This window comes from Protobothrops mucrosquamatus, unplaced genomic scaffold (genome assembly GCF_001527695.2).
Source record: "Protobothrops mucrosquamatus isolate PMUCROS unplaced genomic scaffold, P.Mucros_1.0 scaffold472, whole genome shotgun sequence".
In the NCBI taxonomy this organism is placed as follows: Eukaryota; Metazoa; Chordata; class Lepidosauria; order Squamata; family Viperidae; genus Protobothrops; species Protobothrops mucrosquamatus.
Window position 1 is genome coordinate 397,848 of NW_015386793.1, and position 16,600 is coordinate 414,447.

Genomic DNA, 16,600 nt, shown 5'->3' on the forward strand with positions numbered 1-16,600 from the left:
AAAAACAACCTAGTCTAATTTAGACAGCTGTTTTGTAGATGAGATATATTTCCAAAGTCTTTTTTCCCCATTTTGAGGGTAGAAGGAGAATTAGTATCATTTTGTAAGACATCTCAACTTAAGGATAGAGGTGTCTATTAAAGCTAAATGCCTATTAAATACAAAATGGCATTCTTCAGACTCCCAAACATATTGATATATCAAAAACCCTCCTCACTAAAATAATAGCAAATGCCTATTTTAAGGGCATGGAACAAATACTGTTCAGACTGATTCAGACTTGAACCAGCATTTGGGGCAAAGCCTCGTATTGCCTGAAATTCAAAGAAAAGAATTCGGATCCAATAAACACTGTACATTAAATACAAATCCAAAGTCTGTCAAAATAAATCCCACAAATCAAACATTTGTTATAATTTTCTTTTTTCATTAGACATAATAAAAAAATCAGGGAACAATATTACATACCAAGTATTCTAGAAAAATACTTATGAATGCCATAAAAATGCAAATATGATTTTTAATAAACAAAAGTAGTCCACTAATTTAAAAACCCCACCCTGTTCTTTGTATCAAGGAACAGATGTTTGGTAATTTAGGATACCATATATTAAAATTCAATTTCCAACAATCTCAAGCAGCATGGCCAAGTTTCAAATGGACAGAACTTGTTTAACTTTGTAATAAAGGATTAACTGCTGACTCCACTTCTACCTGTAAAGTTTCTAAAAACTAGTTTGAATAATGTTGCTCATTAAAATCGAAATGGCAGGTTTATGTATACATTGATTTTGATGCAATATTCTCTATGGCAAATTGCAATGTAACTTCAAAAAAAGATGAGGTACTTCCAATGGACGAGTAGAATATAATTATTGTAGAAATGGGAGTATCTGTAATTAAAGGGAGAATTGGACTGATACATTAATGATACAGAAATTAATTGAATAGTTTTAAGGAAATAACTCTTTATTGACAATCCCTAATATAAATGCAGACTTCATTCTAGATGTCACTAAATAAGCAGCTTCAAAATCAAATTGACTATTATACAAAATTGAACTTGAGATGCAATCTAGTCAGTCAAAATCTTTCTGTGTAGAGTGTACAACAGACTATAAATTATTAATGTCAAATAGGCGAGTTTAATTAAAGAAAGTACTTATCCCAAAAAGATTTGTGTTGAAGGACATACTGAACAATTCAAAAATAATAATCATATAAAGACAAAATCAGTATGCTTTCCTTATACATAAGAGATACCAAAGAGTTATAGAACAGACATGGTCCATAGTTACAAGCGTCCAATGGTAAGGCACCAGACACAAATAAAATTCCTAACGAACTACTTAATTTATTGAGGGAATATCAAATGTATGCTTATGTTGTTCTAAGTTACTCTTTTAAATATTTGTAGTAATACAAAATTTAATGCAATATTATATTATTACACGGGGTATTCTATGTTGACATATTTTATAATGATTTTTATTTATTAAACAATTATACTGCCCAACTCTCAACATCTCTGGGTTGCTCACAACAATCAAAGAAATTACAATAAAATCAATTTAAAAATGTAAAGATAAAACATTGCAGCATTATGACACAAAGAGTCTCGTGCTCCCAAACACAGCACAGCCTTCAGGTCCTGGGACAGAACGCTGACAGATAAGCAGTACCTCAAAATATAAAATATAAATAGAAAATCAATTTCTGGTATGAGAGATTCAGTGACCAGTTCAGCAACAGAACACAGCTGAAATTAATACTATCAAGTAATTATACAATAAAAACATCAAAAGTTAGCAGTTAAACAAAAATAATTAATCACTTATCATTAAGCAAACCTCAAATATTGATGCCCCTGTGAAACGACTTAGAGCAGCAAACTCTAAGATCAACGTTCCCGCACAAGCTGTACAAGTTTCAGTCTCTGTTCCTGTCCGGGCTTCTGGACTTCTTAGACCAAATTTTAAATTAATCTAGAAGAAAAAGAAATGCCAAAATCTGTTACTGTGATAATGTCATTTCTTAAGAACTTAGGAAAATAAAATAGATTTGTTTTTTCAAACAAGAAACAATAAGTAGAAATTAAGTTTGTACTATATTGCGAAAAACTGGAAGAATTAAGTACGTTACAGCAGAGAATGTGCAGCACCATACAAAATAGTGTTCAACAACCTCTGTGTATAGCAAACCTATGCAAACTGACTTAGTATATGGGTTTAAATTCCAATGCTAAAGTCAGAAGTGCTTTAACTTTAAATGAAGCTGTCTCTGAGCATATCACATACTATGGAGAGAACAGTCCTCAATTTCATAATTAAAACATGTGGCTTTTTTAAGGTCATGCCATTTGAAAATGTAGTAAAGCCCATTGATAAATACATAAATATCTTCATAAACCATGCTATTAGCTGAAAAGTTAAGACTCTAAGAGTTATAAAAATCAGATGTTTTCACCGATATCGCTAATAACTCCCTCTCTCTGACTCAACATGTAATTTTATCATACTAGAAGAACAAACAACACGTGACATACATTAGTCTTAGCTCAGTTTACTTACTCTTGGATATGGGAGACCACTTGTGGTGTTAAAAGCTGGCAAAAGTTTGTAGCCTAACTGTTTTGCCATGTGCAGAAGTTCTCCATTGTACCACTGCATGACTTCGCCTTTCTCCTTCAGCATGATTGCTACTGAGTGCCCACCTAAAAGACCTCTAGATAAAATGAAAGGAAGAAGTCAGGAAGTTTATTAGCTTAGTGAATATTGAACCAGAAGAGAACCAAAGAGTGGGGAAGCAGAGGAGAAGAGAATGTAATTCTCCAAATTGCTTCCAATCTCTAATAATGTTTAGTAATCACATTTATACTAGCCTTAAGCATAAGACAAGTACTGAAAAACTGAAAATAGTTTGTAGAACGTTTAAATACTATTTACTTCTAAAAAGTGTATATAAATGAAGATGGGTAAACCCTTTTGACAATAATGCAGAGAATGCAGTTTTCAAACAAGAACAGCTTTACAAACTATGAATGCTATTATGCTTAAAAACGTAAGTGTATTTAACTTCAGATCACAAAACATACGTAGATTATCACTGGGAGATTTACAAATCTGATGCTATTTTCCCCAGAATAAAACTTACCCAAGCACTCTTATGTTTGTTTCAAACACTGATACCACAATGTCGTTGTCTAAATTAACATCTCTAATTACTTTTTTAACAGCATCTTCAAACTCTTTAGTTTTATTTAACACCTGCAAAACAAAGAGTAAACAAGCTGACTATCTCTTAAGAAGCTAGGTTTTGTTAAAGAGAAACCTGAAGTTTCATTTTAAATAAAAAATAAAGAATATCTGATTCTGTCATCTTTGGTCAGCAACAAGCTAAAAATCCTATTACAGAGGCAAACTCTTAAGAATGGTTGTCAGGTTTGTTTAATTTATCCTGTCTCAAAAAAAGGTGAAGGAGGTATAATTGAGCAATGCATACTGAAGAAATCTGGAATCTCATTACATGCAAGCAATCTATCAATCCACTTAAGGTATACTTCTGGGTTTCCCAAAAGCAAACTAATAGCAAAAAAGTTAATTAAAATTATGTATGTAATGAGGAAAGATCAGTATGGTATAGTGGTAAAGGTGCTAGTCTAGAAGCAGGAGAACCAAGTGTTAGTTCACTTTCAAAAGCTCATGGGATGAATAGGGATTAATCACAATCTCTCAGCCCAACCTATGTATTCCACTGAGTTGTTGCTGTGAGGAAATTGGGAGGAGAGAGCACTGTGTATGCTACCTTATATTACTAATCCATCTTCTAAAAGTAGGTCATAATTTAAGTAAATCAAGTATTTTGTTAAGGGCAATTATTAAGTTCTACTCAATATTGTAAAATGAGAATTTAGATTTAATACACGATAGAAGAAATCAAACCTACCACAAGAGTGTCCAAAGTATCTATCAGTGTCAGTGAAAACCTGGGTGAGAAAGGAGGAGAGATTAAAAATAGGATTTAAGATGCAATAGATAATTTATTATTAAATGTTCATGTAAGAACTTGTAACAGGCTGCCTATTACTAAAAATAGTTGACAGTGTTCTCCTTCCTCAAGTTGGTGAACTGCTTAAGACATACAATGCTTTCATGAACCTTTGAAGACTTCTGAAAACAGACTATATATTAAAATATGCATCGGCAATTCATAAAAACATTGAATGACTTCAGCAGTTTGTCAGCTCGAGAAAGTTCTACGCCGTCTGCCATGGCAATCAATACCTATTTCCAATGGTTGTAGCATTCACAGAGTCATGTGATCATCATTTGCTACCTTCCCTAACAAGCAATGTCAATGGGAGAAGTGAAATTCACTTAACAGTCACAGCAAAAAAGATCATAAAATTGGGTAAGAATCATTTAACAACCGTATCATTTTGCGATGGAAGTTCCTGTCCCAACTGTGGTAATATTTTAAATTAATATTTATTTTACTTAGTTTAACTGTTTCATGTCATTAAAACACCGTGACCTGCTACAAGATTCTCCAGATAATGCACAAACTAAAAATAATTTGAAGAAATATAATCATCATCTATGATTGAATTACTAAGTCACATATTATTTTTGTTTTTCTCCATTTTGGTAAATATTACTGTTCTTTTTATGGATATTTATTCAGAATTTAGATTCAGTTTTATTGAATTTGTAATAATGGAGCCACAGATTTTCAATTAAAACTAAATACTGAATCTTCAAATAATTACTTCAAAATACTAACTTTCCCAAAGCATCATCCACATCTCCACGACTTGGTTCTTGACCCCGAATTCTTCCACGGCAAGTTAAAGGCATGAGCTCATCAGCTGGGTAAGCATGTTCCTGTTGGGAAAAAATAAAGGAAATGAAAAACAAAACAGAATAATAATCTAGTGAAGCTGAAATGCATGGTATAATAGCAGTTAGATCAAGTTTCACCGTTTACTCTTACAAATGCAGGTAATAAAATATATTCATGAGAGTATGCTTTTACAAAATTAAACAATGCAGAAAGTTACAAATGGTACATAAGTCTCTTACATAGGACTAAATCAATATTTTTCATGAACTGCAATACAGGTAGTTCTCAACTTACGACTACAATGGAGTCCAGAATTGCAGTCATAAGTCACTGTGATCATACGCTGAGTCACCATGTGACTGGATTTGAGTTTTTTTAATGACCATTTTTAGAGCAGTAACAAAGGGAGTCACCATGGTTGTTAAGTAAATCCACCCATATCCAACGGGTGGTTTCTCCTGGAAAATGGCAAAAAAAATGGGAAACATGATTATGTGATCATGCAATGCTGCAACTGGTCTTAAATGCGAGCCAGCTGCCAAGTGCCCAAAATACGATAACATCACTGCAGAGGGGAGGGGAGGTGGCAGTCATAACTTTGAGGGCAAATTGTAAGTTGGTTTATTAAAATCTGTCATAACTTCTAACAGTCGTTAAATAACTGGTCATAAATCAAGTACTACCTGTAATACTTTTCCCACAGAAACATATTCATGCATTCAGTTAGTACCATAGTAAAGAAACAGATTGCAAGACCAAAACCATAATTACTCCAATGTTTTCTGAACTGTAGAAAGTAAGGGGGATTTTTTGGTTTATTTTATGGTTTAGGCTGTGTCCTTACTTAGTCAGTATACAATCTGGAATAATATTTTCTGGCACAACATGGTTCAGAAATTATTTTTCAGAATAAGATGCATCACAAAATAATCAGCTCACTACCCTCAAAACTTTCAACACTACAAATTTCTTTTTTCAACTTTCAAGAGTCAAAAAGTAAATGGTTACATATTGTGGAGCACCAATTTTTGTATTTGCAGGATTGGCTTTGAAAAGTTTCTTATTCAGCACACCTCAAGTTGCTAAACTGATGGTTCATTACACCATTATTGCACATAAATAAAAATTCTTTGTCAGCAACTTGTTTTGAATTGATTCACATTGTTTTAAAGAGATTAATTAATACAATTCAGGGATGGAAATAAAATATTCACAATGGTTTTGCCATCTAGAACTAGTTATACCTGTAAGTCTCTTACGCTGTTTTCATTTTAAAAAAATTGAGAAGACATCCTTGCAATTTGAACAGGTGGATAACTGCCCCTTCTGCCTCCATCCTTAGAAAAGCACAGAATCTAAACTTAATACTTAATCAGACTGAATAATCCATTTGGAATAAGAATGTATTTAAATTCAAAATAATTGACAAGTAGTGATCAGCAGGTTTTCTAAGCCAAGATCCTTAACATGGTGTGCTACATTCTCACTAATGTCCCTAAAAGGGGTATGCAAAATGTACAAAACTTAAAGGATTTTGGAAACACTTCATTTCAATTTCAGAAATATTCAATATTGAATATTGAATATTCAATCTGAAACAGAAATTATGAGCTTGAGATAGGGTCAGTTTGAGCTCAGAACACTTCCAGAATGGCTAAAATGGATTCTGTAAGGATTTAAACCTTTTAAATGCAGAACAAAGTATATAACTCAATATATTTCAGAATGAAAGTATTTTATACACCACTAGTTCTTAATAGAAATATACACCATAATAGGATGGCAGAATTTCATTTCCAAACCAAAATTCAAACTTTGCCTTCAGAAAAAGTGCTAGCAGATAGATTTTCATCTTTGTGTGTTTGTATATGTATACAAACCATGTTGTATCATTGTTGCTGTATGTACATCCATATACAAATAAAATCATGTTCCAAAATACTGAAAAATCATTCTACAAGATAGCTTTTAATATCACCATTTGCTTTGTTAAATAGTAAATTTAGCAATAACCTTTTTAAGAAACACATTTCATCTTGTGGCACATTGAATGATCACATTCTCATATTTATAAAGATGATGGTTCTGCTCTTTTACTAGCTCTAAAGATAATCCTTATATTTCTTTGCCCTTTACTCACTTATTATTTGCAACACTGATGGAGAGGACATAAATGACAATAACAGGGATTCTACATTTCTTTGAAATGTCAGAAGCCCCAAGATAAAAAAAATTGCACTAGATGTCACTTAAAAAGCTTTTACAAAATATGTAGGATTGCAGATTTGTCAACTAATTATCTGGAACAGAAGTATCACACTAGGCTTTTATGGATATAGGCAAGAGGATTTAGGGCAAGTCATCAGCTGGATTGTATCTTTAAATCCATCTAAACACCCTTCCCTCCTTACCACTAAGTCAACAACATCAAAACCGAAGGAGTAGAATTTGTAACTATGAGCACTATCTAATTCTTTACAAAACTCAGTGAAAAAAATGGAAGTTTTCACTGAAGAAATGTATGATATATAAAGCAAGACTTAATGAACATTCCCTTTTTAAAAATAGAAAACCACATTTTCAAGTAACCTCAAATGGTAATAAAGTCTATATTTCTAGCATAGAATTTTGCTACATTGTCAAAAAAAAAACCTAAAAGAAACCTTACAAGATTGAAAAATGAGGAAAGAGTTGATCTATAGAATCACTGTCATCATCAAAAAGAAAGTTTAAATCCTTGATCTTGTTTGCCAAATTCCATACACTCATAAATTCTATTTGCTTAAGGCTCTAGGACCCATGATAAATAAATATCCTTTTGACATAAAAGCATCCAGGATGTGCCAAGTCATATATTTCCTTAATACAAATAATTCATGCTACAAGTATAGAAATCCTTTATCACTTCAAAATGATAAAAAAGCCTTTTCACAATACATTATAAATGAATGACAGCATGCCCTAGGTTTATATTTTCTCCAACACAAAATATATATACAATTTTACGTTTATTTTATTTGAAGTTACATGTACCATACTTATAAATACAGTAGGGCATAAATGTGCTGATTCTGTCCTATGAAATTCATAAAACAGATTGAAAACCAAGAAAACAGTGGGTCTCAATTGAATATTTTAGCAGCCAAAATTAGTATCATATTCATAGTTTCACTGTTATTCTCTGCAAGAAATTCATGTTATCTATATTCACTAAAACTCTTGATAAAAAATTTTGCCATGAAATTATGCAATGATCATTCGTCTTAGCTAAATATGATTGGCTGAAGGATTTGCCAAGTTACTTGAAGATCTGTGATTAGTGGGATTTTAATAAAACACTTCTTGGTTTCCAACTTGGATCTTACATACAAAAGCTACACCTAAATTGTATTATAGTTTAAGCATTTTTATTAGATTGGTAAGTATGAATATGGTTCACCTTAATTCAGTTAGCACCTCTATAAAATAACATGTATCTTTATCTGAATTGTTTTAAGGAAACAATTATAGAATTTCTAGCATGATAAAGAATCTATCATTTATTTTTTAAAAGAGTTAAAAAAATGTGCAAGTAAGTCTGAACAGCTCTAGCTGATCTAAGTAGTATTGTTTCACTGGATTGGAATCCCTGTTCCTAGAGTGTTTTTATCATGCTTATAATCTGCAACTCCTTCCCATATTATAGACTATGCTTTTCAATTTCAACAAATTCAAGGACTGAGAAAAAGGATTCATACTTAGGACAAAAAAGTCAGTCTTAAATAGATTAGATCTCAACACGTAAACAGCCTAATAATTAAACAAGTAAGAACTGCAGTTTAATTCACTGTAAATAATACATCAGGCCAAACCATACATTAACACAATCCACTTCAAACCTGTTTTTCAGTCGATGATAGCATGATTCAGCGTATTACACCAAACAATAATTATGACCCTTGATTGTATTTTAGTACAAGAATGAGCAGCCAATAGTTTGCCAATCATCTGTGGACCCCAAATTCCTTTTTGAAGACTTGCCACTGAATTTTGTTAGTCAAACTATCAAGGAATGGAAGTATGATCTCTCCCTATTGTTTACAGAGGAAAAAATATTAGGATATATAAGCTTTCTCTTAGGATTAATACACTAAGGAAAGAAACAAAAAACAGAGTAAAAAAACATAGTATCAGTATGAAAGTAGAGCACTGCTTACCTGCTACTATCTGCAGGTGATGAGCTGGCCAACCTTACATTAAATCATGATTAAAAATACTAGCAAAAGTTCACCACATATAGTTTATGTAAAAACAGCTTTAAAACAGATTGTTATTTAATGTTAAAATAATGTAAACATTGCACTTACCATATAATTACTATAGGCATGATCAAACATTTCCAGTACTTGATTTCTAAAAAAGAGATAAAACGAAAATAATTCAATTCTGCTCAAGTGAAAGATTTACTAGCAACTTTTTTTTAATCTGCAGAGACTTTCCAAACATTTTGATTATAAGATTATAATAATAAGATTATAATAAGACGCAACAAACAGTACAACTGAGCACTTATATAAAGCCAAAATCTATACGCTATTTCAAATTTATAAACATTTATTTTAACAATCATAAACTATGTAGCCATTTGTTATTACAAAAGAGCAATAATTCTTTATGAAATTATTTTTTAAAACAAATGGCTTTTTTTACTTAATAGGAATTCAAAATGATTATATGAATGTAGATGTTCCAGAAAAAAGATCCATGTACAGTATCTATTGAGCTTTCCAAGCAGATAAGATTCAATACTGATTTTTTTTTAATGCTCAGTTAGGTGACAGTATTTAGCTCACTTTAGCTGCTCTCAAAAAAGCAAAAAAACAGTCAGATACGGAAGGAAGACACTAGATTGAGAACTCAAAAATATCCTGGAAGGGGGCAATCAAGAAAATTACATGGCCATTTTCAAAACATCATGAGTTCAGATTCAAATGTGTATTGCTAACTCTGCTTTAAGTTTGAAAAATGTGCCAATTGAATACAGTTGTCACTGAGGCTGTCATAAGACTCACTGAACCTATATGGGTTTATTTAAATCAGTGGTTCTCAACCTTTTTAATGCCGCGACCCCCAACCAGTCATAAGTTGAGGACTAAACCGGTCGTAAGTCGAGGACTAAACCGGTCGTAAGTCGAGGACTACCCAACCGGTCGTAAGTCGAGGACTTTCCCTGCCCAGGAGCGCCGCACATGCATGGTTCCGCCCCCTGTGCCGGCCGAGGCGTAGCTGGCAAGCGGCAGAGACGGAGCAGGCCGACCACCAGCTGGCCCAGCCCAAGGGAGGTAAGGCACCCACCGGAAAAGGGGAAAAGGGGAAAAAAATGGCGGACAGCCTTGCTTGGCGACCCCCGTGAAATGGTCAATCGACCCCAAATGGGGTCGCGACCCATAGGTTGAGAACCGCTGATTTAAATCTTATGAAATCAGATGCATTTTCATATCATTTAAAACCTGATAATGAATACAGATGCATTTTCATATCAAAAATTAACTTTATTAGAATACTGCAGTTAATAGTCAAGCAATCAAGCCATGAATTAGGAAATTCTTAATTTAGAGCCCCAGAATAAATCCAAGTTCCATTTTCCATAAAGGCCAGAGGACTCCAGAAATCTAATGTTCTCCTAATGCTGCTCTCAAAAAATGAATTTGTTTTCTGCCATAGATTAAATTAATATTACAACAGTTTTTAAAAAAGTGAAATGTGGAAATATTATAAATGTAATGTGTGGATGCATCCTTGATTATTAGTAGACATGGACACTGAAGATACGTGCTATAGTTAGGTTCCTCAGATGTACATTCATGTGGAACATGTACATATTTTTTGTTTTATTCTATGAAACACCAGCATCTGATTTGCCTTTTAAGTAAGCTCATTATTTGCTATAATTTTAAAGTATCTAGTCTTTCAAAACAAAACATTGTTTACACAGCTAACAAGATGATCCTTTAACAGTGAAATATCCAATCTTTACAAGTAATTATATTGTCTACATAGCATTACAGTTTACAGGGCCTTCAACTGTCCTCAAAGGAAGTCAACAGCGAAGAAATAAATGCATTTCTCTGAGAAGTTCCAAAATTACTTTCAACTATGGGATTCACTGCTCTTTTCCAATATCTGCTACATCACATATATTTAAAATTCTGTATTAAATACACTTATGCCTTACTGAAATATTAGAACCACCATCATACTGCCATATGATAAACACAAATGGAACATGCATCACTGAAAAATTGATCAGCAAAATGTGAAATACTAAAATGAAAAAAGAAAACTGTTCCAACTCACCTATGAAAAGCAACGACACAGAGATAAGAGAAGTTCAGTAAACCTATATAAGTGAGCTTTAAATTATATGAACATCATTTTCTAGAATAACATCCATGCATTTATGATCCTGCTAGCATTTTTTAAACTTGAGGAACTGCATCCTTCAGCTTAAACCCCCCCCCCCCGCCATCTTTCTATTCTCTCTCAATGACAGCATTTGTTCTGAACTGTTATTACTCACTTTGACTAACATTTCTCAATTTGCCTAACCCAAGTTCTTACATCCCTGCCTTGCTATGACAAGCATCATTTCTAGACAGGGAAGTTTCACAAAAAATAATGGTGGGTGGAGGAAATTTTTCGAAGGGGGAGGGGGGAATCTAACGAAATACGACTTAGTTTTTGAAAACCTACACAGTACCATATTTATTGTCCAGCTTTACATTTAGAAACTGAGTAAACCATGAGCTGGGGTACCCTTGTCGGTCTACCTCGGGGGCAAGCTTGAACTCAGCCCTCGGTTGTGTCAGGTTAAAGAAGACTTCAGAGAAACTGCTCCGTCTCCTCGGGCAGCCAAATGCAACCTGCAAAGGAGCGGGGCTTCAATCGGGATACAGCTGGAAGGGACCTTGGAGGTCTTCTGGTCCAACATCAACTCCTTCCTCGGGTCCATGACACAATATGCTCACCCTCCGCTTCACAAAGCCACGGTTCGCAACCGGACCCAACGGTATCCTCGCCAAGCGTGGGCTGGCTGAACCCAACCAAGGTAGGCTCAGCTGCGGCACAGAAAAAAAAAAAACAAAGCGGGCGACGGGAAAAAGGGGCTCTTACCCAAGATGACGCTTCTCCTCCCGGCCCATAGCCTGCACAGCCGGCGCTGCTGCCAACACCGAAGAAGCGGAGAGGAGGCCTAAAGCCAGCAGTTTCCAGCCAGACCAACGGCCTGCCAGGCACTTGCCGCTCCTTCCCTCACCCCCAGCTGCTGCTCCGCTCATAGCGGCAGCTGCCCCGCTAGGCCCGGCTCTGTCCCATCCCTTCAAACAGCGCGGCCGCCACACAAGACGAGGGACCAGCCCTTCGCTCGCCTTCTCTCTCTCTCACACACACACACACACGCCCTCCCTTTCTCTGGCGTAGCCAAGGAAACCGGAATCTTGCCGCTAGGTTGCTTCCGGGTTCCCTTCCGGTCACGTGACATGCCGCTACCCGCGGCCCAATGAGACCCGAGGTTTGCGTCACCTGACCGTGGGTTAACACACACACCCCCTTCCCTCCCGGATGCAGTGATACGTGGAACAAACGGGCGGCTACCTCCTAACCTGGACGTGGCTGTCGCACTCTCAAAAGATAAGCAGTTGCTCTAGCGACCGCTCTCTCTCCGTCGAAATGCGTAATTTCCGGCTTCATCTCGGGCCGATCCTTGTTTGGAAAAAATGATGCCAAGGGTTGAATTTAGAACAGTGTTTCTCAACCTTGACAATTTTAAGGTATGTGGACTTCAACTCCCAGAATTCCACAGCCAGCATTGCTGGCTGTGGAATTCTGGGAGTTGAAGTCCACATGCCTTACAATTGTCAAGGTTGAGAAACACTGATTTTAGAACGACACACACACACCTCTCCGTATATTGAATGTGATGGGGAATCTTCCTGCCCCGAAACGTCGGAAACGTTTGTTGTATCAGGCGGGTTCATTATGTCCTGATCAGGCAGGGAAAGAGTGAAGCTTAAGGAGGTCGGAATTCGCGGTGATTTCGCGTTGATGCTCGGAGCAACAACAACGGCTCGGTGGACGCTACTCGGCCTCGGAAAAGCGAATGTGATTATGGAGAATTTGCGCAGCTCGGAGTGTAACGTTTGAGGCTTCAGAAGCTCCCCGAGCGGACGCTCTAATCACTCGCCTACGTCACAACATCTGGGCAGTGATCTTGCGAACGGCGTGTTTCAGGATCATATAGTGCTGAAGTTGTTGCCCAGGCATAATGACACACCTCCAAATTTAAAAAAAAACAAAACTTAAAAAAACTCCTGCGTCAAACGGAATTGTCCGCTTTCTGCATTTTCTTTGTCTGGGCCATCAGGGTTTTTTCTTCTTCTCCTGGTCCTCTTATATCTGCAGCTGAACTGTCAATCGGATAAAGAAGCATCTCTTAAGCTAATGCCAAGATAGTGATATTGAACGTATCCTAAGGACCTTTGTTACATTTGCTGCGACCCACGGGCATGACTTCCACCCGAAATCAATGGAAAAACGGTTGTTTCCTATTCTCACATAAATCTTTAACATTGCTTGTAATTTTTTAAAAAGAGTTGGAGCTTTGGTTTTAGCTGCAGTCCCTCAATTCGCATATTTATTTATTTGTATCCCACCTTTATTTTTACAAATAACCCAAAGCAGCAAACATATCCAACACAACTTCCTCCTCCTATTTCCCCCAGAACAACAACCCTGAGAGGTGGGTTGGGCTGAGAGTGATTGGCGCAAGTCACCCAGCTGTCTTTCATGGCTAAGGCATGAACCCGTTCTTTCTTTCTAGTGCCTTAACCACTAGACCAAACTGGCTCATATTGAAAGCTGCAGGCTTACAATTAGAGTGGATAGAAGAGGGAGTTGATAGGAGTTGATAGACATTTCTATCAACCCCATCGGTTCAAATGACTATGTGAATTCCTGGGTTTGGATGGATGAGAGCAAGATACTTTATACTTAGTCACAACATTGCTATTGTTCTTATTTTTTTGGCAGTTTCTTATCACCATTCAGAAAAAGTGTCTGTCTGTCTATATCTATCTATCCATCCATCCATCCATCCATCCATCATCTATTTATTATCTATCGATATGTGTATACACACACACACACACAATGCAGAAATTGACACTTGCCTGTCAAAGCCCACAATGCAGTGCTTTAAAGGAATGTTGGGAATTGTAGTTTCTGTAGCATGAATTATCAAGTACAGTACTGTTCTACAGTAGTGCTCTACAGTTTTTCAAATGTCCCCTCCTCCACAAAAATAATCTTCTACAGTAATAGCAGGATGTTGGAAATTATGGATATAAAACAGTTGGTTTGTTGGTGACAAATGATAGTCTCTCTCTCTCTCTCTCTCCCTCCCTCCCTCCCTCCACCTGCCATTAGTTTTTCTTATATGTGAGCAGCCCATTTCCATTTCAGTTCTTTCACTTTTGATGATATCGTATACTTTTGTTTGTTCTGTAAGCCATGTGCAGGTCTTTCTATCTTGTCTTGTAATGCTGAGCATGCATTTTTCCATGCATCTATGACCAAGGCAGTCACAGAATGGATCCATTGATAAAAAGCGTCCACGAAAGAGACCTAAAACAAAATGGATCGATGACATCAGGAAATACTGTGGGCCAATTGGCAAAAAAAAAGCTCAGGATCATATAGGTTGGAAACTATCCTGCAGTGGATAGACAATGGCTAAAATGATGACGATGATATATATCTAGAAAAAAGGAATCATGTTCTGAAAAAAATTAAATGTATACCCATAGAGATTACAGGTCATAGAAACAAACTGTTGTATTATCTACTTTCTTATAACCAAAGTTTAATCACATTAAATAATTGTAATTCAAGTTCTGTCAGTCTTCTGCAAGAAGGAAATTTGTGTTTCTGAAATTGCCAGGATTCTAGTATAAACGCAACTTTTAGCCAAAAGCATGATGTAAGAATCTTCAGTTTGAGCATGAAGTGTGCAACATTACAGTAGCAATTTCCATTGTAAAATAGGACCATGGGAACTTGGGAATAAACAAACGCTTTAGGCACAGTCTCTAAAAAACTCCAAATATTTTCTTATCGCTTTCATTGTAATTTAAAAAACCTCAAATATATGACGGAATACTCTTGTTAGGTAATTTTTAATTAAATGGAAATGAAATCTAATTTAGATTTTTATCTATGTTATGTATGTGTCCTGTTTCTTGTGGTGTTTTGGACCAAACAGACCTGTTCGGGAACCAAGCACTATTTCTAATTTTGAGGATTAACCCTGGAAAACCAGCAAACCACTTGCATAATGTATCTAATCTAAGTCTCATCCTCCAGTTAAAGGCAAGGTTATCATCGTCACCATGCCAGCTATCTGGAAATGCAACAAATGCAATTGAAGGGATCAGAATATATAATCTTTTATGAATAGCCCAGCTATTGTTCATTCTTTCCTGCTTGCTTTCTGTACCTCGCTTTGATGTAACTTAAAATTGTGCTGACCAAGTTGAGCTGTAACTTTAAAAGTACTGCTCAAGGAGAAAAAGCCGGGAGGCTGTATGCCAGCAATTGTGTATTCGGAACGTAGTGCTGTAACAAACTGTGCTTAACTTGATAAGAAATGCGTATTCGGACGAAAACGAAATCTTTGGCTGCGCAAGGACTATTAGCGTGAGAAAGTACATTAGCTATAAAAGGGAAAAACTTTTTAATTAGTGTGTGTGTGCCTTTTCTCCTCTGTCCGCTGTGTCAGGGACACAGCACCCAGCTTTGCCTTTGATCAAAGAATAAAGCTTTCTTTTGCAGTAGCCTCGTGTTCAGTCTCTTTGGGATTTATTTGGATTCTGAGCTGAAAAGTCTTACACAACTAAAGGAAAATTGACTTTGACTGGTGGCTTTAGACCCATGGTGGTACAGTGGTTAGAATGGAGTATTGCAGGTTATTTCTGCCAACTGCCAGCAGTTCGATCCTGACTAGTTCAAGGTTGACTCAGCCTTCCATCCTTTCAAGGTCGGTAAAATGAGGATCCAGATTGTTGAGGGCGATTTGCTGATTCTGTAAACTGTAAAGCACTATGAAGTGGTATATAAGTCTAAGTGCTATTGCTGTTTTGAGGTGGGGGGTGAGGAAAGGGAATGGGAAAAAAAACAAAGTAATAGTCATTTCCTCAGATTTATCTCCAAGATCACCTGGGCTTGATTCTCTTTAGGGTTATCCAGGCTTTGGAGAGACAAAGGAACTATTGGCAAAGCAAGAAGCTATGTTCAGAGATTTCTTTTTTAGATTTTAAAAAGAAAATATATTTATCAAGTTCAACATCACTTGTGAAGTTAGAGAAATTATTTTCACTTGCATACAGATGTTATTGGAACACAGACACAGTATAAAGAACTAAATCTCAGGTACTCTGATCAAAATTGGAAAGGTAATCCTGCTTAAAAGCTCGGTGCTGCCTCTGACACACCAATGTAGTGTTTGATGTGAGGAATAAATCTTATATTTAACCTAATTATTAGTTTATTACAGCAGTGTTCAACATACTTTTGCAACAACATGCTGTAGAAAGTGTGAAAACTGGCCAATTCATACATCACCTTAAGAGTTGATTAGATGTGTGAATTGCAAATCCTGAAAAATATGTTTACTTCTCTGAGTAAAGAACACTGATTGAAAAAGTACAGAAGGATCAATTCAAAT

At 35.9% G+C, this 16,600-nt stretch overlaps 1 protein-coding gene across 1 annotated transcript in view; it reads right to left on the reverse strand.

Annotated features, from left to right (window-relative positions):
- The window catches only part of EDEM3 (ER degradation enhancing alpha-mannosidase like protein 3), a 36,644-nt gene extending 24,390 nt beyond the window's left edge, over nt 1-12,254 (reverse strand). The window contains exons 1-7 of the mRNA XM_015816639.1: nt 11,995-12,254; nt 9,189-9,234; nt 4,783-4,883; nt 3,946-3,985; nt 3,154-3,266; nt 2,571-2,724; nt 1,851-1,985 (exon numbers count right to left, since the gene is read on the reverse strand). Of these exons, the coding sequence (XP_015672125.1) occupies nt 1,851-1,985; nt 2,571-2,724; nt 3,154-3,266; nt 3,946-3,985; nt 4,783-4,883; nt 9,189-9,234; nt 11,995-12,158 (753 nt within the window). The 5' untranslated portion in view covers nt 12,159-12,254. The remainder of the gene's footprint in view (nt 1-1,850; nt 1,986-2,570; nt 2,725-3,153; nt 3,267-3,945; nt 3,986-4,782; nt 4,884-9,188; nt 9,235-11,994) is intronic.
- Nucleotides 12,255-16,600: the final 4,346 nt, after the last annotated feature.